This window comes from Bolinopsis microptera, chromosome 13 (assembly GCF_026151205.1).
Source record: "Bolinopsis microptera isolate Bmic1 chromosome 13, MBARI_Bmic_1.0, whole genome shotgun sequence".
Classification (NCBI taxonomy): domain Eukaryota; kingdom Metazoa; phylum Ctenophora; class Tentaculata; order Lobata; family Bolinopsidae; genus Bolinopsis; species Bolinopsis microptera.
Genome location: NC_087084.1, coordinates 8,237,269 through 8,252,292, shown reverse-complemented (window position 1 = coordinate 8,252,292; position 15,024 = coordinate 8,237,269). Strand labels below are relative to the sequence as shown.

Here is a 15,024-nt window from a genome sequence, read left to right as displayed (position 1 = left end):
CAGATCTGTTGACCGTCACCTTGAGCTTTGTATTTGAGAGGAGGTACTGAACTAGGCGAATGTCGTCTCTAGAGCATCCTGCATCAATGAGGAGGTTGATGATGGTCTGTCTGCGGATAGTATTAAACGCAGCGGTCATGTCAATGTTGATTTTACTATACTCAAACTCGCGCCTGGTAACCACTGATGTCAACATTCTCTGAGACCATACCAGGTCAGCACAACTGCGACCCTGCTTGTATGCCGCCTGCCAAGGTCCAGTGTACATATCAACGTGGTAATTGATTCTGTTCAAGGCTACGAGGGATAGGACTTTTCTAGTTCCATTTAGCAATGTGAGTGGCCGGATAGACTTTATCGGACCTCGGGGTTTTCCTGGAAAACCATAAATAACTGTCAAAAATTCTGGGGACTTATGGGGACAAATGGTGAATTACGTCAACGAGTTGACCTCTAGTCCCCATGATTTTTAGTCCCAATTAGTCCCCAAAAGTCTCCATTGGTAGTCATTGCCCCCCCCCCCCCCCCCCCCCCCATTAGAACCTTGGTCAATGTTTTATACACTTATTATATATCACATATCATTTTGTAATGGTAAAATAAGTCCATCTTAGATAATCTTACTTATGTTATGCTAATTGCTATGTTAGGCTCTTACTACGTAATACAGTACGTTGTAATGTAGCTATTTTTTACTTTAGTGCTCGATATGATTCCAATAATTACATAATTCCTAGCACGCCTATTAAAATCACAATTAAAAAACATTAAATATGATAAAGATTATTTTATTAAAGCACGTGTTTATGTACTCTGCATGACTGTAACTTTGTCAACGTTTGAATAAATATAATGAGTATCACTGCCTCAAAATTTCTCGACTTAACTAGATTATATTTGAGTGTAATCACTCTATGACAACTAACAAAACGTTTTCTATATAAGAGTAAAGAGACACGCTACTCTTGAACGCAAGGAGGATTACTTAATTAAATATATTATTATTATTATATTCCTTATTTAACATCCTAAGTAGATGTTTGTTAATTTTGTAAGATTAGTGTAACGTGGTAATTTGAGATATAATCCGAATCAAAGATATTGATGTGAAACACTTGAATAAGTCTGATTTCTGTTATTAACTAACATTTGATCATCCTAGCATTCAATGTCTAGAATTTCAATAGAAGATTACAAGTAAGTTATTCAAACTGTCATCTTATTACAATCCTTTATACGTTTTCGTTATAAAATTATTGTTCGAATATTATTGAAAACTGCTGGCACGTGATAAGGTTACAGAAGTATGCACCACAGAAAGCACAGTCCACAATGAACAATCTGCAATAACCTAGCCGTAACATGGCAATTAAATTTGCAGCAGACTACGAGGCGATGTATTCGCTAAAATTGCAATCGAAATTGTAATCTTGCCCTATTTCTTGCCCCAACGTTGTGACGGCCTGCCCCCATCATAATCTGACAGTGCCAAATTGCCAATCTAATTAAGTTTGCCTAATAAGTGTCAAGTGAGACAATTTCTTGCTCGGTCGGACATACATAATCGAGTGAAAACATCCTCTGCAGACTACTGTTTTGCTCCAAGTTCTGTTATCCGCGATGACACAATTCAGTAGAAAGTTCAACTTTTCGTCTTTCAATCGGTCACGTGATCGCGCGGCGCGCGCGCTCGTTCCTGCATGATCCGGAGCTGCATGGCTGGACGGATAGATACAGTAGATAAGAGTAGAAATGTATTCTGATCTTGCCAGTCGCCACTCACAGATTTCTTTGCTACACGTTGCAAGCCTTCTCTGGCCGAAAAGGGGTTACAACGTGTATCAAAGATTTCTCCATACCTAAACAAAAGTGTAATTCTAATTATTTTCAATTTCTTATAACTTCTTTCCCGATTGATCATAAATGTATGGTTGTATAATGTCGATCCTTTAACAGTTTCATCGACTTGTTATATGATATGTCAGAAAGGAAGTAGTTTTACGACGTCCGTGTCTGTACTTACCCTTACGGAACAGAGTGTGCACAGAGCTGATTATCGAAATTCCGTTAGACTGTTTAACTAATTCGCAGAAAAAAACTAAATTTTTGTGAAGCTTTCGTGAAAAAAGAAAATTCCATAAAAATTTCATAATTTTAACAAAGTTTTAAGACTGGAACCAATGGTCCTCATCATTAATATAACAAAATAGCATAACTGTAAATTGTATAAATGTTCAAATGTCCGTTATTCTAGAACGTTTCCACGGCACACTCGCACCCAGCACCAATCTTCAAACTGACGGTCGTCCACTGTTCGTACCCATCATCGTCGCAGAATATGGTAGCTTTCTTCTCCAGTATGTTAATGTATGCATCGACCTGGTGGGGGAGTAGCTTGGCTTACTAGATGTGTGCTCTGTCGTCAGGGGTTTAGGGATGATTTTCTTTATTGGGGTGGGGGTGGCAACGGAAAGGAAACGATTCAAATCGTTTTCACGGCTGATTACGTAATATTATGTGAAGTGTGAACGACACCTAATCACGAAAACTTATTGCTCGCACAGATTATTGGTCTTACATTTATATAGCAATATTTCTTAATGAGAAAGTCAAATTTCGAATACGAATCGGGAATGTCTGGTGGTGAACTGGAATCATGGAATGATTCAGAGAAAAGTTAAGATTAATTTTTGCTTGTTAAGATTACGTTTTTATTTCATTTTGTGAGTAAGTTTGTAACAGTCATCTACCTAGTAGTAAAGCTAACTGGAGACTATCGCAAAATAACATACTATAACTACTTCATAATAATTAGTTTAATATTTGCAGCGAGTAGATGACTGATTTGTTTAGTAAAGTGTGTGGCTCCTGTGGTAAGAAAGGACCAGATTTACTGAAATGTAGCGCCTGTAAATCAGCTTGGTATTGTAATGTTCAATGCCAGAAAAATGACTGGAAGAGGCACAAACAGTGCTGCAAAAATACCAGTGAGTCACGGAAGGGATCTGAAACAGGGGAAGGACAAAGTTCTTGTGAGGCGTGTGAATCTTGTGGCAAAACAGGGGCAGAGCTATTCAAATGTGATGCTTGTACATTGCAATTGGTGAGATACTGCAGCGTTGCTTGTCAGAAACGAGATTGGGGGAATCATAAAAAATACTGTCGCGTTGTCAAAGTTTACCCGGACAGGGGTCTTACCGGCGATTTACCGGGTGGTGAAGAGAAGGATTTAGAACACATTGATCACGTTACAGGAAAATTGAGGAAGAGCCGAGATATTGGAAACTTAGTCGCTACCGAAATGGATATGATTGTCAAAATTCAAACCACCATAGATCTTACACTCAGACCGAGGCTAATGGTGTACATTGTACAACGAATCAAGAGATTATTATGTAACCATAAGAGGATATGACCGGTACTACGATGCAATAAATGACAAGGTTTTATTAGAAGGACTACAATGCGTTCAGAAGGATCCTCGATTCAGAAAACTTTACGTCAAAGCTCATCTCAGTTCGGACTCATCTCTAGATGTTTACCTGGACTGTACATACAATATTAAAAAGTGGTAAACTCAGCCATTGTTTTAGAAACAATATTAGTTGTAGGAGTTATTTTTATGTAATTGATATTACTAGCAGGAACCCGTCTAACGCTAAAGTGGTGTCAAGACTCAAACGTCTAAATTCTAAAATAATTATTATCTATTTAATTCGCGTTTTTGACACCACTTGGGGGTCCAAATTTTTCTTATTCCTTGGCCAATTTTGTATTTTTTCATACTGATTTGAAGGCCATTAAATGATGATATTATTGTGAAGTGTTGTCCGCTTCGTAAATTATAGAAAGTCTGCGGCGTTCTGCCAACATGACGTGGTGGCGACTGGCGGCAGCAAAAGGGGGCGCGACCAAATATTTTGATGACATACAGTATGACTATGGCTGTCGTGTAAGAAATTTGAATTAGTTGTATTGCAATATCTTAAAATGACGTTATTTCATTTTAAATACACGTCTCTCCGTGTCATGCAGGTCTTTCATTTAGGATCTTAATTCCCTATTTTAAACTGAACCACGGTCTGTACTAAGCGAACCCCCCCCCCCCACCCGTCTAGACTACTACATACCGTTTGGCAAGATTTGCCAGTCATACATTTGTCTTCCTCAGAATCACACTTGACGTGTCGTATGAACCTTGGGAAATAGCTGTCTGAAATAATGTATCATTTAGATATAAAGTATTCAAAAAAGCATAATTTAATCTAAATTGCGATTTCCTTAAATTTTAAGGCGGGCTGTGAATACTAGTCTTTCGTTTAAAACTCTGCTATGTTGATTTTTGCAGTCATAGCGATTTTTGTGTTAGGAAAATCTTAAAAATGTGACGATTAAGTCAGAGCGATCTTCTTCCTTTCGACAAATTTTGGTTTTTATTTTTAAGAAAATCGGTATAAAAACTCACCGGGAAACTGATCGAAGACGAGTTTCGAACTACAAATTCCATGTTGGTTGTATTGCAGGGGGTGATTTCCGTCAAAGTTCTGATCCATACTCATGTGCTGGGGAATAAATCCTGGAGGAGATGGAGAATGAAATTCGTCGTGAAATTTGAACAGTGTTTTACCAACTCTATTACAGAACGGCTTATCCTAATATCCTGTGTGCCAAAAAATAATGAATATTACGAGGCGATTAAGTTTTTAGTTGATGCTGTGATAACAAAATCTTTATTAGTCCTACTACTATACCGTTTCCAAGTTTCTTTGTCAGCTGATCAACACTCAACGGAAGACAACCTCCTCCATTCTGATGACTCACCACCACTAGAAGTAACAAAACAAACAGCCTCTCAAGTAACATCTTCAGACGAATAACAGCTCACAACGCAAACAGGCTCCTGGTGAAATAATGATTCACACATTTCAATGACCTTTTAAAAGGCGGGTTCTCGAAAGTGCCCTAACTTTCTCCCCAGATAAGCACCGTCTTAACACTTCGTTTGTTACGTTATAAGGACCTCGGGTCCTCTAATTTTCACCCAGATGTGTTGATTTGAATTTGTGCTCCTACTTCACAAGGAAGCACATGACGCATTGATCATCGTTGCTGGTAACCATAGAAACACTCGTACTAGTATGATTGTGTTAGTATGTTTAATATGATACTAAGTATCCCTCAGTCTGTAAATTTTACTTCATGTTAAACTGAAAATAGGCCTCCTGACATTGAGGCTCCATCCCACTCAAACCTTTCTTACCATTCTCTCTTACTCACAGCCATATTTAAAGCAATACTTCTTATCACATACATGTATATATATGTTATTTCTTGGTATTTCTTGGTACTTAAATAATAATTATACTTCCATCTAGTCATGTCCGCAGAAAAGAGCGCCGAGATTCCCAAAACGGAAGCTGAAATAGGTACAACAGCAGTTAAATAAACTTTTGTAATTAATTACCTTGAATAGCTGACTTCATAATTATAAAACAGTCCCCTTGTCCTCTATCGTTTTTACCGTTTTATCCATACTGAAAAAGTCCCAGGATTAATAAAGATAGAGAAAGTCGACTCTACAGAGGCTGTGGACATGGAAACGGACAGTGTTGCTCCGGAAGAAGAGAAAGTCAGGTACGTGTCACGTGTACGACACGTGTCATACGATTATTCTTAAGTCTGATACATCAAGTTCACCTGTACAAATATCTGTTCCGTCAGCAGTTAATCCGTTTGAAGCAGACCATGCAATTTATACAGCAATGGAGTCTTTCCCGTTTTAATGGCTGTATCCACCGATTTATAGCTGTAGCCACCGATGGTTTACCATTTTTATTACCACCAGTTGCATTCTTAGATTAGAGAAAGAGGTACAAGCTTTAGAGGAGGAGCAGAAAAGAATCGAGCAGAACAAAGGTAATGATCTCAACTTTATTAAGTTATTTCGATAAAATGTCTACTATTCAGGAATAAAAAGCACTAGATACGTTTAATAAATTTTTAGTAGTGTAAAACCAATTAGGAACCTACAGTATCGTCCTTTTTATAACCCGACGGACTTGATCTGACCAGTCAATCCGGTCACCGAACATGACCGGACTGGATTTCCGGACAGTTCCCAATACTATTCCATAGAACGAGACGAGGTAGAAAAGAAAGCGGAAGAGATCACGAAACTGATAAACCCAGATAATGACAGTTCAGATGATGAACACGTGACTAATGTTCCTTCTGAGAGTCATGTTGAGCCGGAGCCTCCTAAAGTTCCTTTCTGGGTTAGTCTGGCAAATGTTTTGGGACATTCATCAATGTCTGATTGAATGAATTTGAATATTTAAACGGTATTTGCTTGATACGTTCGGTAGTCTGCTGTACTATACGTTTGGTCAATCTAATTCTAGTTACCCACGAGGTAAATGTAATTACGCCACATTCTCTAAACTCAGAGTATTTTAATTTTTCCAGGATTTTGCCCTGTCCCACCTGCTAGTTGGGCTGGGCACCCTCAAGATAGAGGAATTTAGTGTTTACTGTGGGAGTTGTCAGAAGAAGATGGAGCTGGACACGCTAAAGATCCACCTCGAGGGAGACGGACATAAACTCAACACTTTGTGGAACTATGATAAGTTAGTTGATTCTTCTTTATTAAATACTTTTCAAATTTTGCAGAATACAGCAATAAGTTTTCATAAAATAGGATTGCTTGAAAATATTGCCCCCTAGCATTGTTTTGCATATTTCTGTTTAACTGTTGAAGATTAATTTTTGAACCGACACCAACACCTAATCTCCCTCATTGAGACATACTCGTAGTTATTACTCCAACTCGGAGTTATTACTCCAACTACGCGTCACATGGTAATATTTATTAACTCTCACCACAGATCTCTAGCTGAAGTAACAGGAGAACTGAGATCATATCCCCACAAGTTTGAGATGGAAATGTTCAAGCATATCACCATGCTGAATAGAATGGAGAAGCGTTACGACGTCGCCCCAGAGGTAGCAACAGTTGTGCGGGACTTGTACAAGGGGGACGATAATAAGGAAAAAGAGACGAGTGAGGAGGAAGAGATAGTTAAAATATCCACTATTAGTCCTGAGGAACTGGCTGAGATTAAAGCTGAGTTTATTGGTAGGTTTATCAGATTCCACTGATAGAGGCATAATTGCAGTGTAAACTTGTTTTTCTTATGTTTGCATCCATTTCTGGCGATTCAATTTTCTTAACGAGGCACTCGTTGATATTGTTCATCTCTCAGGATCCTTCCCGAATGCAGATGATGCTATACTCGTACAACAAGCCTTGATGGGGGAGCTGGAAGGATTTAGCAGCGAAAGTAGCGCTCAGTCCGCTCTTAGGGTTAGTGTTTCACAACTGAAACTGTATTTTCACTTTTAGAGGTCTGGGTCTCACGAGGCTCCCGTCTTGTGAGTTGATAATTCTGGAATCTGGCCCCTCCTGAATTTCAAATAACTTATATTCCATTTATTGATCTATTAAGTAATCATTCCAATAACTACTTACTAGATGTTGTAAGTATTCCTAATATTCACGCTAACTTGCAGATAGCGGGTATGCTGGGTAAGATGATCAGCGCTTATCAACGTAGACATTTTAAGGATGGCTATAAGGTGAGATTACAAATTACAGTAAGGGTCATTCCAGCTAAATGGCTAAGGAAAATGTTTTACATTTGTTTTGTTTGTCGTTATAATTACTCAGACAGCCTGACGCTTCATGGTTGTAAGTGCAAATATTCCATCATTTAAAAAATTTGTAACAACTATAAGTGTAATTTTTTATTGATAACTTATTATATAAGTTATAAACTTAACATATATCTCGGTCAGGTAAATGAGGAGTGTATAAGAGACATTAAAGGACAGTGCGGTAAACTTCTTAAGGGAATAGACGAGGCTAAGTTACAATCACAGATTCCTCACTGAGGGTGAACACTTTATCCTACATGTATCCTACGTGTATCCTACATGTATCCTACATGTATCCTACGTGTATCCTACGTGTATCCTACGTGTATCCTACGTGTATCCTACGTGTATCCTACGTGTATCCTACGTGTATCCTACGTGTATCCTACATAGTATCCTACATGTATCCTAAGTGTATCCTACATGTATCCTACGTGTATCCTACGTGTATCCTACGTGTATCCTACGTGTATCCTACGTGTATCCTACATGTATCCTACATAGTATCCTACATGTATCCTAAGTGTATCCTACGTGTATCCTACGTGTATCCTACGTGTATCCTACGTGTATCCTACATAGTATCCTACATGTATCCTAAGTGTATCCAACATGTATCCTACGTGTATCCTACGTGTATCCTACGTGTATCCTACGTGTATCCTACATAGTATCCTACATGTATGTATCCTACATGTATCCTAAGTGTATCCTACGTGTATCCTACGTGTATCCTACATGTATCCTACATGTATCCTACATAGTATCCTACATGTATCCTACATGTATCCTTAATCCTACATGTATCCTACGTGCATCCTTCAATTCAGTGCTACTCACCGGCCAACCATGGTATCCAGACATTATTCTGTTTCTTATTATTATTTCTCTAATTTGTAAATTCAGCCAAATCTGAGTGCTTTCCGTTGCCTGCTTGCTTTTTTATTTTACAGCTACCTAGATGACAGCTGAGCTCCAAAACCCCAAGGAAGTTATGAGTTTTAATGTTAAGGCCGGTCATTGGCACCCAGGTGATTAGTTGAAGTCCTTGATAAGACCAATAACACGGTGCATCTACTTTACTCAGTTAGTTACAGTGTGACAATAAGAAGAGACATAACAATGAGATCAATTTCACATCTCTAATTTAATTATTTGTTTAATTATTTAAATTCTCTTTAGTTGTAACAACAATGACCTTTGTTTATTTCTGTTCAGAACAATAGAAGTGCAGTTCACTGTTAACATTGTTAAACTGGCGGCAGTATCCAGATAGCCAAACTGGCTTATGATGTTACATCATAGTGTTGTCTGTTGAAATTTGAGTTTTGTACCACCAGATGGTACTGTGACGGGTACTATGACGTATTTATGACGTATTCATGACGTACTTTCAAGTTTTAAATTATTTATCTGTTGTTGCAATGTTATTCAGTATTGAACAATCTGTTGTCAGAAGCCATGTTTCATATCTTGTCTTTATCAACTGAATTACAATTTAAATATGAAAAGTTCGATATTCGAAACGAAGCTGGAATCAAGATTATCCAAAAGTTTCGCTGGATTTGTGGAATTTAATTTACAGATTTATTCACGTTTAATCCAGTAAGCCTCTTTAAAAGAAATTTAAACTTCAGTCGCCATTAAAGTTAATTCAATAAGAAATAATAACTCCTCCCGTGCACCGCACCCCACAGTACAAGTTTCACATTCTATGAGGCCGCGTGTTACATAGCCTCACAAACTATCTGCGTCATTCACTACACGTATACTGTTCTGCAGTCCACTGTTCTTGCGAGCTCTAATACCTATTTAGTGGCTTCGTGTTTTTAATGTTTTGTTTATTTATTATATTCATTTATTTATGCAACTTGCACGTTTCATTGAACAGGTTAAATTGTTATTCCTCAACCTCACATCTTCCTTTTAGTTTTATTGTTTGCAAATATCTCCCCAACTTACCTTCTCTACAAGAAGCTAGGTCGTGAGATCACCTTCAAATATATAACATTCCTCACTACTCCCTAACTACAGTATCTGTCTGTAGCTAGTTTAAACAGTACTTACCAGGCTACTCCTACCTAGGGAGGGAACCCTAGCTATTCTCAACTATTACCTTATTGCCCGTCCCTAGAGCCGGTCTGAGTTTGTTGTGGTTGTGTATGTTTTGTTGTGGTTGTGTAATGTGTTTGTTCGTGTTTAATCTGCTGCGGTCTGATGTGGTTCGTTGATAAATACAGGAATACTGTCGGGCCGAATTTAGGAAATTACTGTGATAACGCCCGGACATGGCTGGTAATTTAATCTCGACAGGAAATTTCTCTATTTGTATATCCAGCAATCCAGGAGTAGAAACAGGACACGTTGCTCATGTGAGGTGTACACGAACACTAATCTTATACATGTTATAATACTACTCTGATGTCTGCATTTCATGAGTCTCCCATTACTCCATTCACCATTACTAGAGTTTAATTAGATTGACACTAAACTATAGTTTACACGTCGAATATCTGTGTAGGATGTGGTTTACATTTTTCCACGTTTGATCTGCCTCGATATGATACATTTCTTTGATATGTTAAATTTCTTACCTTATACTGCAGTGCATAAATCATGACTATTATAGGAATCTTGTATCATTACTAGTATTCACTGCCTATACTAGTGGTGATTACTGTTTGGAGAGTGATTGTCAACGCTTGACTTCTTTATATTTTCCATTTATTAGAACTTTCTAGTGAATTTGATCCGTCTGATCATTTAAAGTTCCATTTGTTAACCGTCAACATTTGTCAAAACCAGAATATCAGGAGAAGTCAGGTTAATTATTACGTATTACTTAATTAATTATTAATTAATTATTTATTAATTAATCATGTAATCAGAATGTCTAAAGAAGTACTGGTAACCGGAGGGGCGGGTTTCATAGGATCCCACACAGTTATACAGCTGACTCAGGCTGGCTATACTCCCATTATAGTGGACAACTTCTCTAACAGCAGCCCTGTTTGTTTAACAAGACTCGAAGAAATCACAGGTGATTAATTAATTACATAACTAATTAATTATCTAATTGATTGTCTAATTAGGATGTCGAGGGAGGTACTAGTGACGGGAGGAGCGGGGTTTATCGGTTCCCATACTGTGATACAGTTACTTGAAGCTGGATATATTCCAGTTATTGCTGACTTGTTTTCTAATTCTTCTGTCATGTGCATTGAACGACTCGAGAAAATCACCGGTATGAGCTGTAATACCGTAGTTTATTTTTATTTTTTCTTTCATTCGCGATCTTTTGCTGTTTCTTATAAATGAAGAGCAAAATTTTGCATCTCTTTAAGATCCAAAATCTAAATGTTCAACTAGCTTGATTTAACAATTATTATCCAGGTCAGAAGATAAAATACTACGAAGCAGACATACTGGACACGCCAGCGCTGTCAGAAATCTTCAAAAAACACGACTTTCAGGTTTGTGCTAATTTATATCAAAACATTTAGTCGTCACTAGTAGTCATTGTTATCACTTCAAGCACGATTGAAATTCCTAAGTTATTTTACTTGTCACATTTTAAATGTCAGTAATAATAACACTTTCTTGATTTTAAATAGTAGCCCTAAAGTATACTCTTGATTTCAGTTTGTGATACATTTTGCAGCGTTAAAAGCAGTCGGTGAATCCGTCAGTGTTCCTCTGAAATACTATAAGGTACATTACATTCAGTGATCCTCTGAAATACTATAAGGTACATTACATTCAGTGTTTCTCTGAAATACTATAAGGTACATTACATTTCACTTCTCTCATTGAGATTAAATTCTGAGTTTTGAGCCAGTAAAATGTCTATTGCCGTCTATGATAAAGATTAATCGATAAAGGACTGGATATAAAATTCTGAATCTAAACACTTGTCGGTATTCTGGTCTTATTGTACTGGATAAGTAAAACTAATGTAAAATAATCAAATTAAATTTAAACTAGTTATAGTGTAACAGTAATGTAAATTTTCTAATAAATAACTCCCAACAGGTGAATGTGGGCGGCACAGTAAACCTAGTGGAAGTAATGTCTCAATACGGCTGTAAAAACTTGATATTCTCCAGTTCAGCTACTGTATACGGTGCACCGCAGTACTTACCCCTGGATGAGGTACTTCACTTTCACTTTCACTTTCACTTTCACTTTCACTTTCACTTTACGTACTACTTCTTTATTTTTTGTTCTATGTGCTTTATGTGCTTTTTTGTTCTTTTTCTTGTGCTGATATATTGTGTGCTTGTGATAATTTCGTCGAATCAAATGTTCGCTTAATTTGAGACTTGGAGCATGATAAATATTTGTATATATTTTACATAAATAATAATATTATATATTAAAGTCACTATTGTGAGTAGTTATTAAAATTTATGTTTTTTATGAAATGACAGAAAACTGTAAATTTTAATAACTTATTCAATTAATGCTTAATAAATTCCCCAGTTCGTGACGATTTCATCTAACCTACTTATAACTCAGGTCCACCCAACAGGAGTAGGAATAACCAACCCATACGGACAAACTAAACATGTTAATGAGTGTGTCCTGAGAGATCTCGCTAAAAGCGACTCCGAGTGGAATATTGTGCTATTAAGATACTTCAACCCAGTGGGAGCTCACAAATCAGGTTCTTATCTGTTCTTATCTGTTCTTAACTGCTGTTATTAGGGATCGTTCGCATGTTACGTGTTGTTTTAACTACTTGTATCTGTTTTATATTACATCTTAATCAGCTGACAATAAATACGGGGTTATTAATTTCCTGTTTGTAATAATACATAAATTAATTAATTAATTAATTGATTGAATAATTAATTGACTGGTTTACAACTTCTCCCAGGTATGATCGGAGAGGACCCTAAAGATATCCCTAACAACCTCATGCCTTACGTCTCACAAACAGCTATAGGGAGACGAGAATGCCTCAGTGTCTTCGGTAGTGACTACGATACCCCTGATGGTACTGGTGTCAGGGACTACATTCATGTTTGTAGAATTTGTAGAATTTGTAGAATTTGTAGACGTTTCAATCTTCATACTATGAGAGTTACTAGACCTGGAATTTTTATTAGCTCTAGGCATGATAATACAGAAATAAAGAATTATTTTTTCCTTCTATTTCATTTCTTTTGAGTAACGAATCCCTTTGTTGGTGAACATTTGCTCGAATTTCATAATCAAATTGGTTACTTATTCCAGGTTGTTGATCTAGCAGAAGGTCACGTCAAAGCACTGAACAAGTTGGAAGAATCGTGCGGTTTGAAGGTTTACAACCTTGGTACCGGAAATGGATACAGCGTCCTGGACATTGTAAATGCTTTCTCCAAGGCATCTGGAAAAGAGGTAAATACGAAATATAAATATAAATAAGGTTCTAATTTTATCAGTAGGAATTTTGTGCCTCAAAGGCCCTTCTGAACACTGCATCAAAATCGTCAACAATATAAACTTGTCGACTGAATCCATTCTATATTCATTACCATGTACTACAGTCTCCGGCCATTTTAAGGGAAGAACTTTAAAAATCTCAGGAATCAGTACCGTATAATCCTTTTTCCATTTGAATTTCATTATTCTAATCATAACACTCCTTTTCAGGTTCCATACAAGTTAGTAGGAAGGAGAGCGGGTGATGTGGCTTCCTGTTACTCTGATCCTGCCCTCGCTAAAACTGAGCTTAATTGGGTCGCCGAACGAGGTATGAGCTTTCACTTTCACTTTCACTTCCACTTTCACTTTCACTTCCACTTTCACTTTCACTTTCACTTTCACTACGACAGTTTAGCTGTTAAAGCTATAAAATTATACTATAACAGATATAATTATCGGTTTTAGTGATCCGTTTTGAAAGTTATATTAAATTTTAATTGCTTGACATTTACTATTACATTAACCATATGCTGTAAGCTTATCATTTCCCCTATATATATTCTTTGATTGCTTTTGTCATCACCCCCTCCACAGTCCAACCGCAATCACTTACCCATCTCCCGCAGGTTTAGATGAGATGTGTGAGGATGCATGGCATTGGCAGAGCAAAAATCCCAACGGTTTCGAGACCCCTCCTCCGGGAAAACTTTAGTTTCTTTAGCTTTGAGATTGTAATCCTCACAACTACACTGCATGATGGAATTACGAATTAGGTGACAAATAACTTGTAATTTACTAAATTTATCTAAAACATTAGCAAACTTGTGAATACATCTTATTATAGTGCTGAAAATGGAAATCTTTACCAAGTTAAGGTTGATATTAATTTAATCAATAAGTTGTATTTCGATTTGGGTTTAAATCTTTTTACTCTATCCAGACTTCTTTTTTGTCTTTAAGTTTCTGCAGCTTCGTATACAGCCCCTCCATCGTCCCGTCATTTCATCGATGAGATATATGGGTCGCGGCAGCAGCGTCTACAGTCTGATAACTTTTAGTTTGTTCTCAGGTTTACATAATATTTAAATGTGGTGTCAATTTAGAAGTAATAAAGTTTATGTACATTTTTTTGTTCTGGGTTTTCCTTTTGAAGGACTTTTAATAAGAATTCACTAAAGATTATTTCATATTTTGAACTGACATGTTTCTAATGTATTTCAACTTAATCGTATTGATATTAAGATTATAACGAATAATGTAATTTATTTTGGGAATTCAATTCAATTAATTTGTATCCCAGTAGATACTTATCTAATATTCAGAGTTTTCATTCTTATAATCGATTATATTTAAACATCAAAATATTCTTAACAATAACAACTAACACATAACATTAACAACATAATCGCCTTTCATCCGTGGAGTGCACACGTTGTTATATATATTGACGATTTCAATCCTTTGAACGCAGCTCGGCGTGGCACGTAGTTAAGTAGTGCATCTCGCTGATCTAATGAAGATAGCGAGAAGCATTATTGGATGCGCGGGCCAGTAGTGCATCGTGCATGCTACAAACGTGATCCTATCCGTGACCCACTTCCCTCGGTCGCGCGCCTATCCCTTGTATCACGTCGTGATATGATCCCCATTGTCGTTTCACTAAGTGGTTTCTCAGCGTTTCTACGATTCAGGGGGACCCGCGCACTCGTTGCTCGTGCGCGGCGGGTCATACAAGGTAGGCTCTTACTAAATCGCTCGCCCAAAAATTTCACGTGACCTTAGTTTTTTGGTTTTGCAGCCGTACGAAACGGTTTTACATAAACCCTAATCCCAACCCTAACCATAACCCCGAAGCTATCCATAATCTTAACCACAACCCTAACCCTAACCTGAGCCATAAAT

General features: G+C 37.2%; 3 protein-coding genes across 8 annotated transcripts in view; 2 read left to right on the top strand and 1 right to left on the bottom strand.

Moving 5' to 3' along the window:
• Positions 1-14,437, top strand: part of LOC134825503 (UDP-glucose 4-epimerase-like) — a 64,215-nt gene extending 49,778 nt beyond the window's left edge. The window contains exons 2-11 of one of the 6 annotated variants that reach the window (XM_063837729.1): positions 5,376-5,426; positions 5,544-5,634; positions 5,858-5,916; positions 6,136-6,275; positions 6,466-6,626; positions 6,885-7,135; positions 7,263-7,363; positions 7,570-7,635; positions 7,855-7,952; positions 8,932-9,158. In XM_063837729.1, coding sequence (XP_063693799.1) covers positions 5,378-5,426; positions 5,544-5,634; positions 5,858-5,916; positions 6,136-6,275; positions 6,466-6,626; positions 6,885-7,135; positions 7,263-7,363; positions 7,570-7,635; positions 7,855-7,950 — 1,014 coding nt within the window. In that variant the 5' untranslated portion in view covers positions 5,376-5,377 and the 3' untranslated portion in view covers positions 7,951-7,952; positions 8,932-9,158. Of the gene's footprint in view, positions 1-5,375; positions 5,427-5,543; positions 5,635-5,857; positions 5,917-6,135; positions 6,276-6,465; positions 6,627-6,884; positions 7,136-7,262; positions 7,364-7,569; positions 7,636-7,854; positions 9,170-10,601; positions 10,754-10,804; positions 10,958-11,106; positions 11,187-11,355; positions 11,425-11,745; positions 11,866-12,231; positions 12,380-12,592; positions 12,739-12,951; positions 13,096-13,350; positions 13,451-13,748 lie in introns of those variants that run through there. The other 5 variants (XM_063837727.1, XM_063837725.1, XM_063837728.1 and 2 more) reach the window with 5 other exon arrangements.
• LOC134824966 (muskelin-like) overlaps positions 1-15,024 on the top strand; it is a 472,587-nt gene that overhangs the window by 320,062 nt on the left and 137,501 nt on the right. The gene's annotated exons all lie outside the window — the stretch shown is intronic.
• Positions 2,168-4,984, bottom strand: LOC134825501 (uncharacterized). The gene is made up of 4 exons (XM_063837720.1): positions 4,752-4,984; positions 4,466-4,576; positions 4,131-4,213; positions 2,168-2,379 (listed from the first exon to the last, which is right to left on the bottom strand). The coding sequence occupies exons 1-4, from the start codon at positions 4,861-4,863 to the stop codon at positions 2,251-2,253; spliced, it is 435 nt and encodes a 144-aa protein (XP_063693790.1). The 5' UTR covers positions 4,864-4,984; the 3' UTR covers positions 2,168-2,250.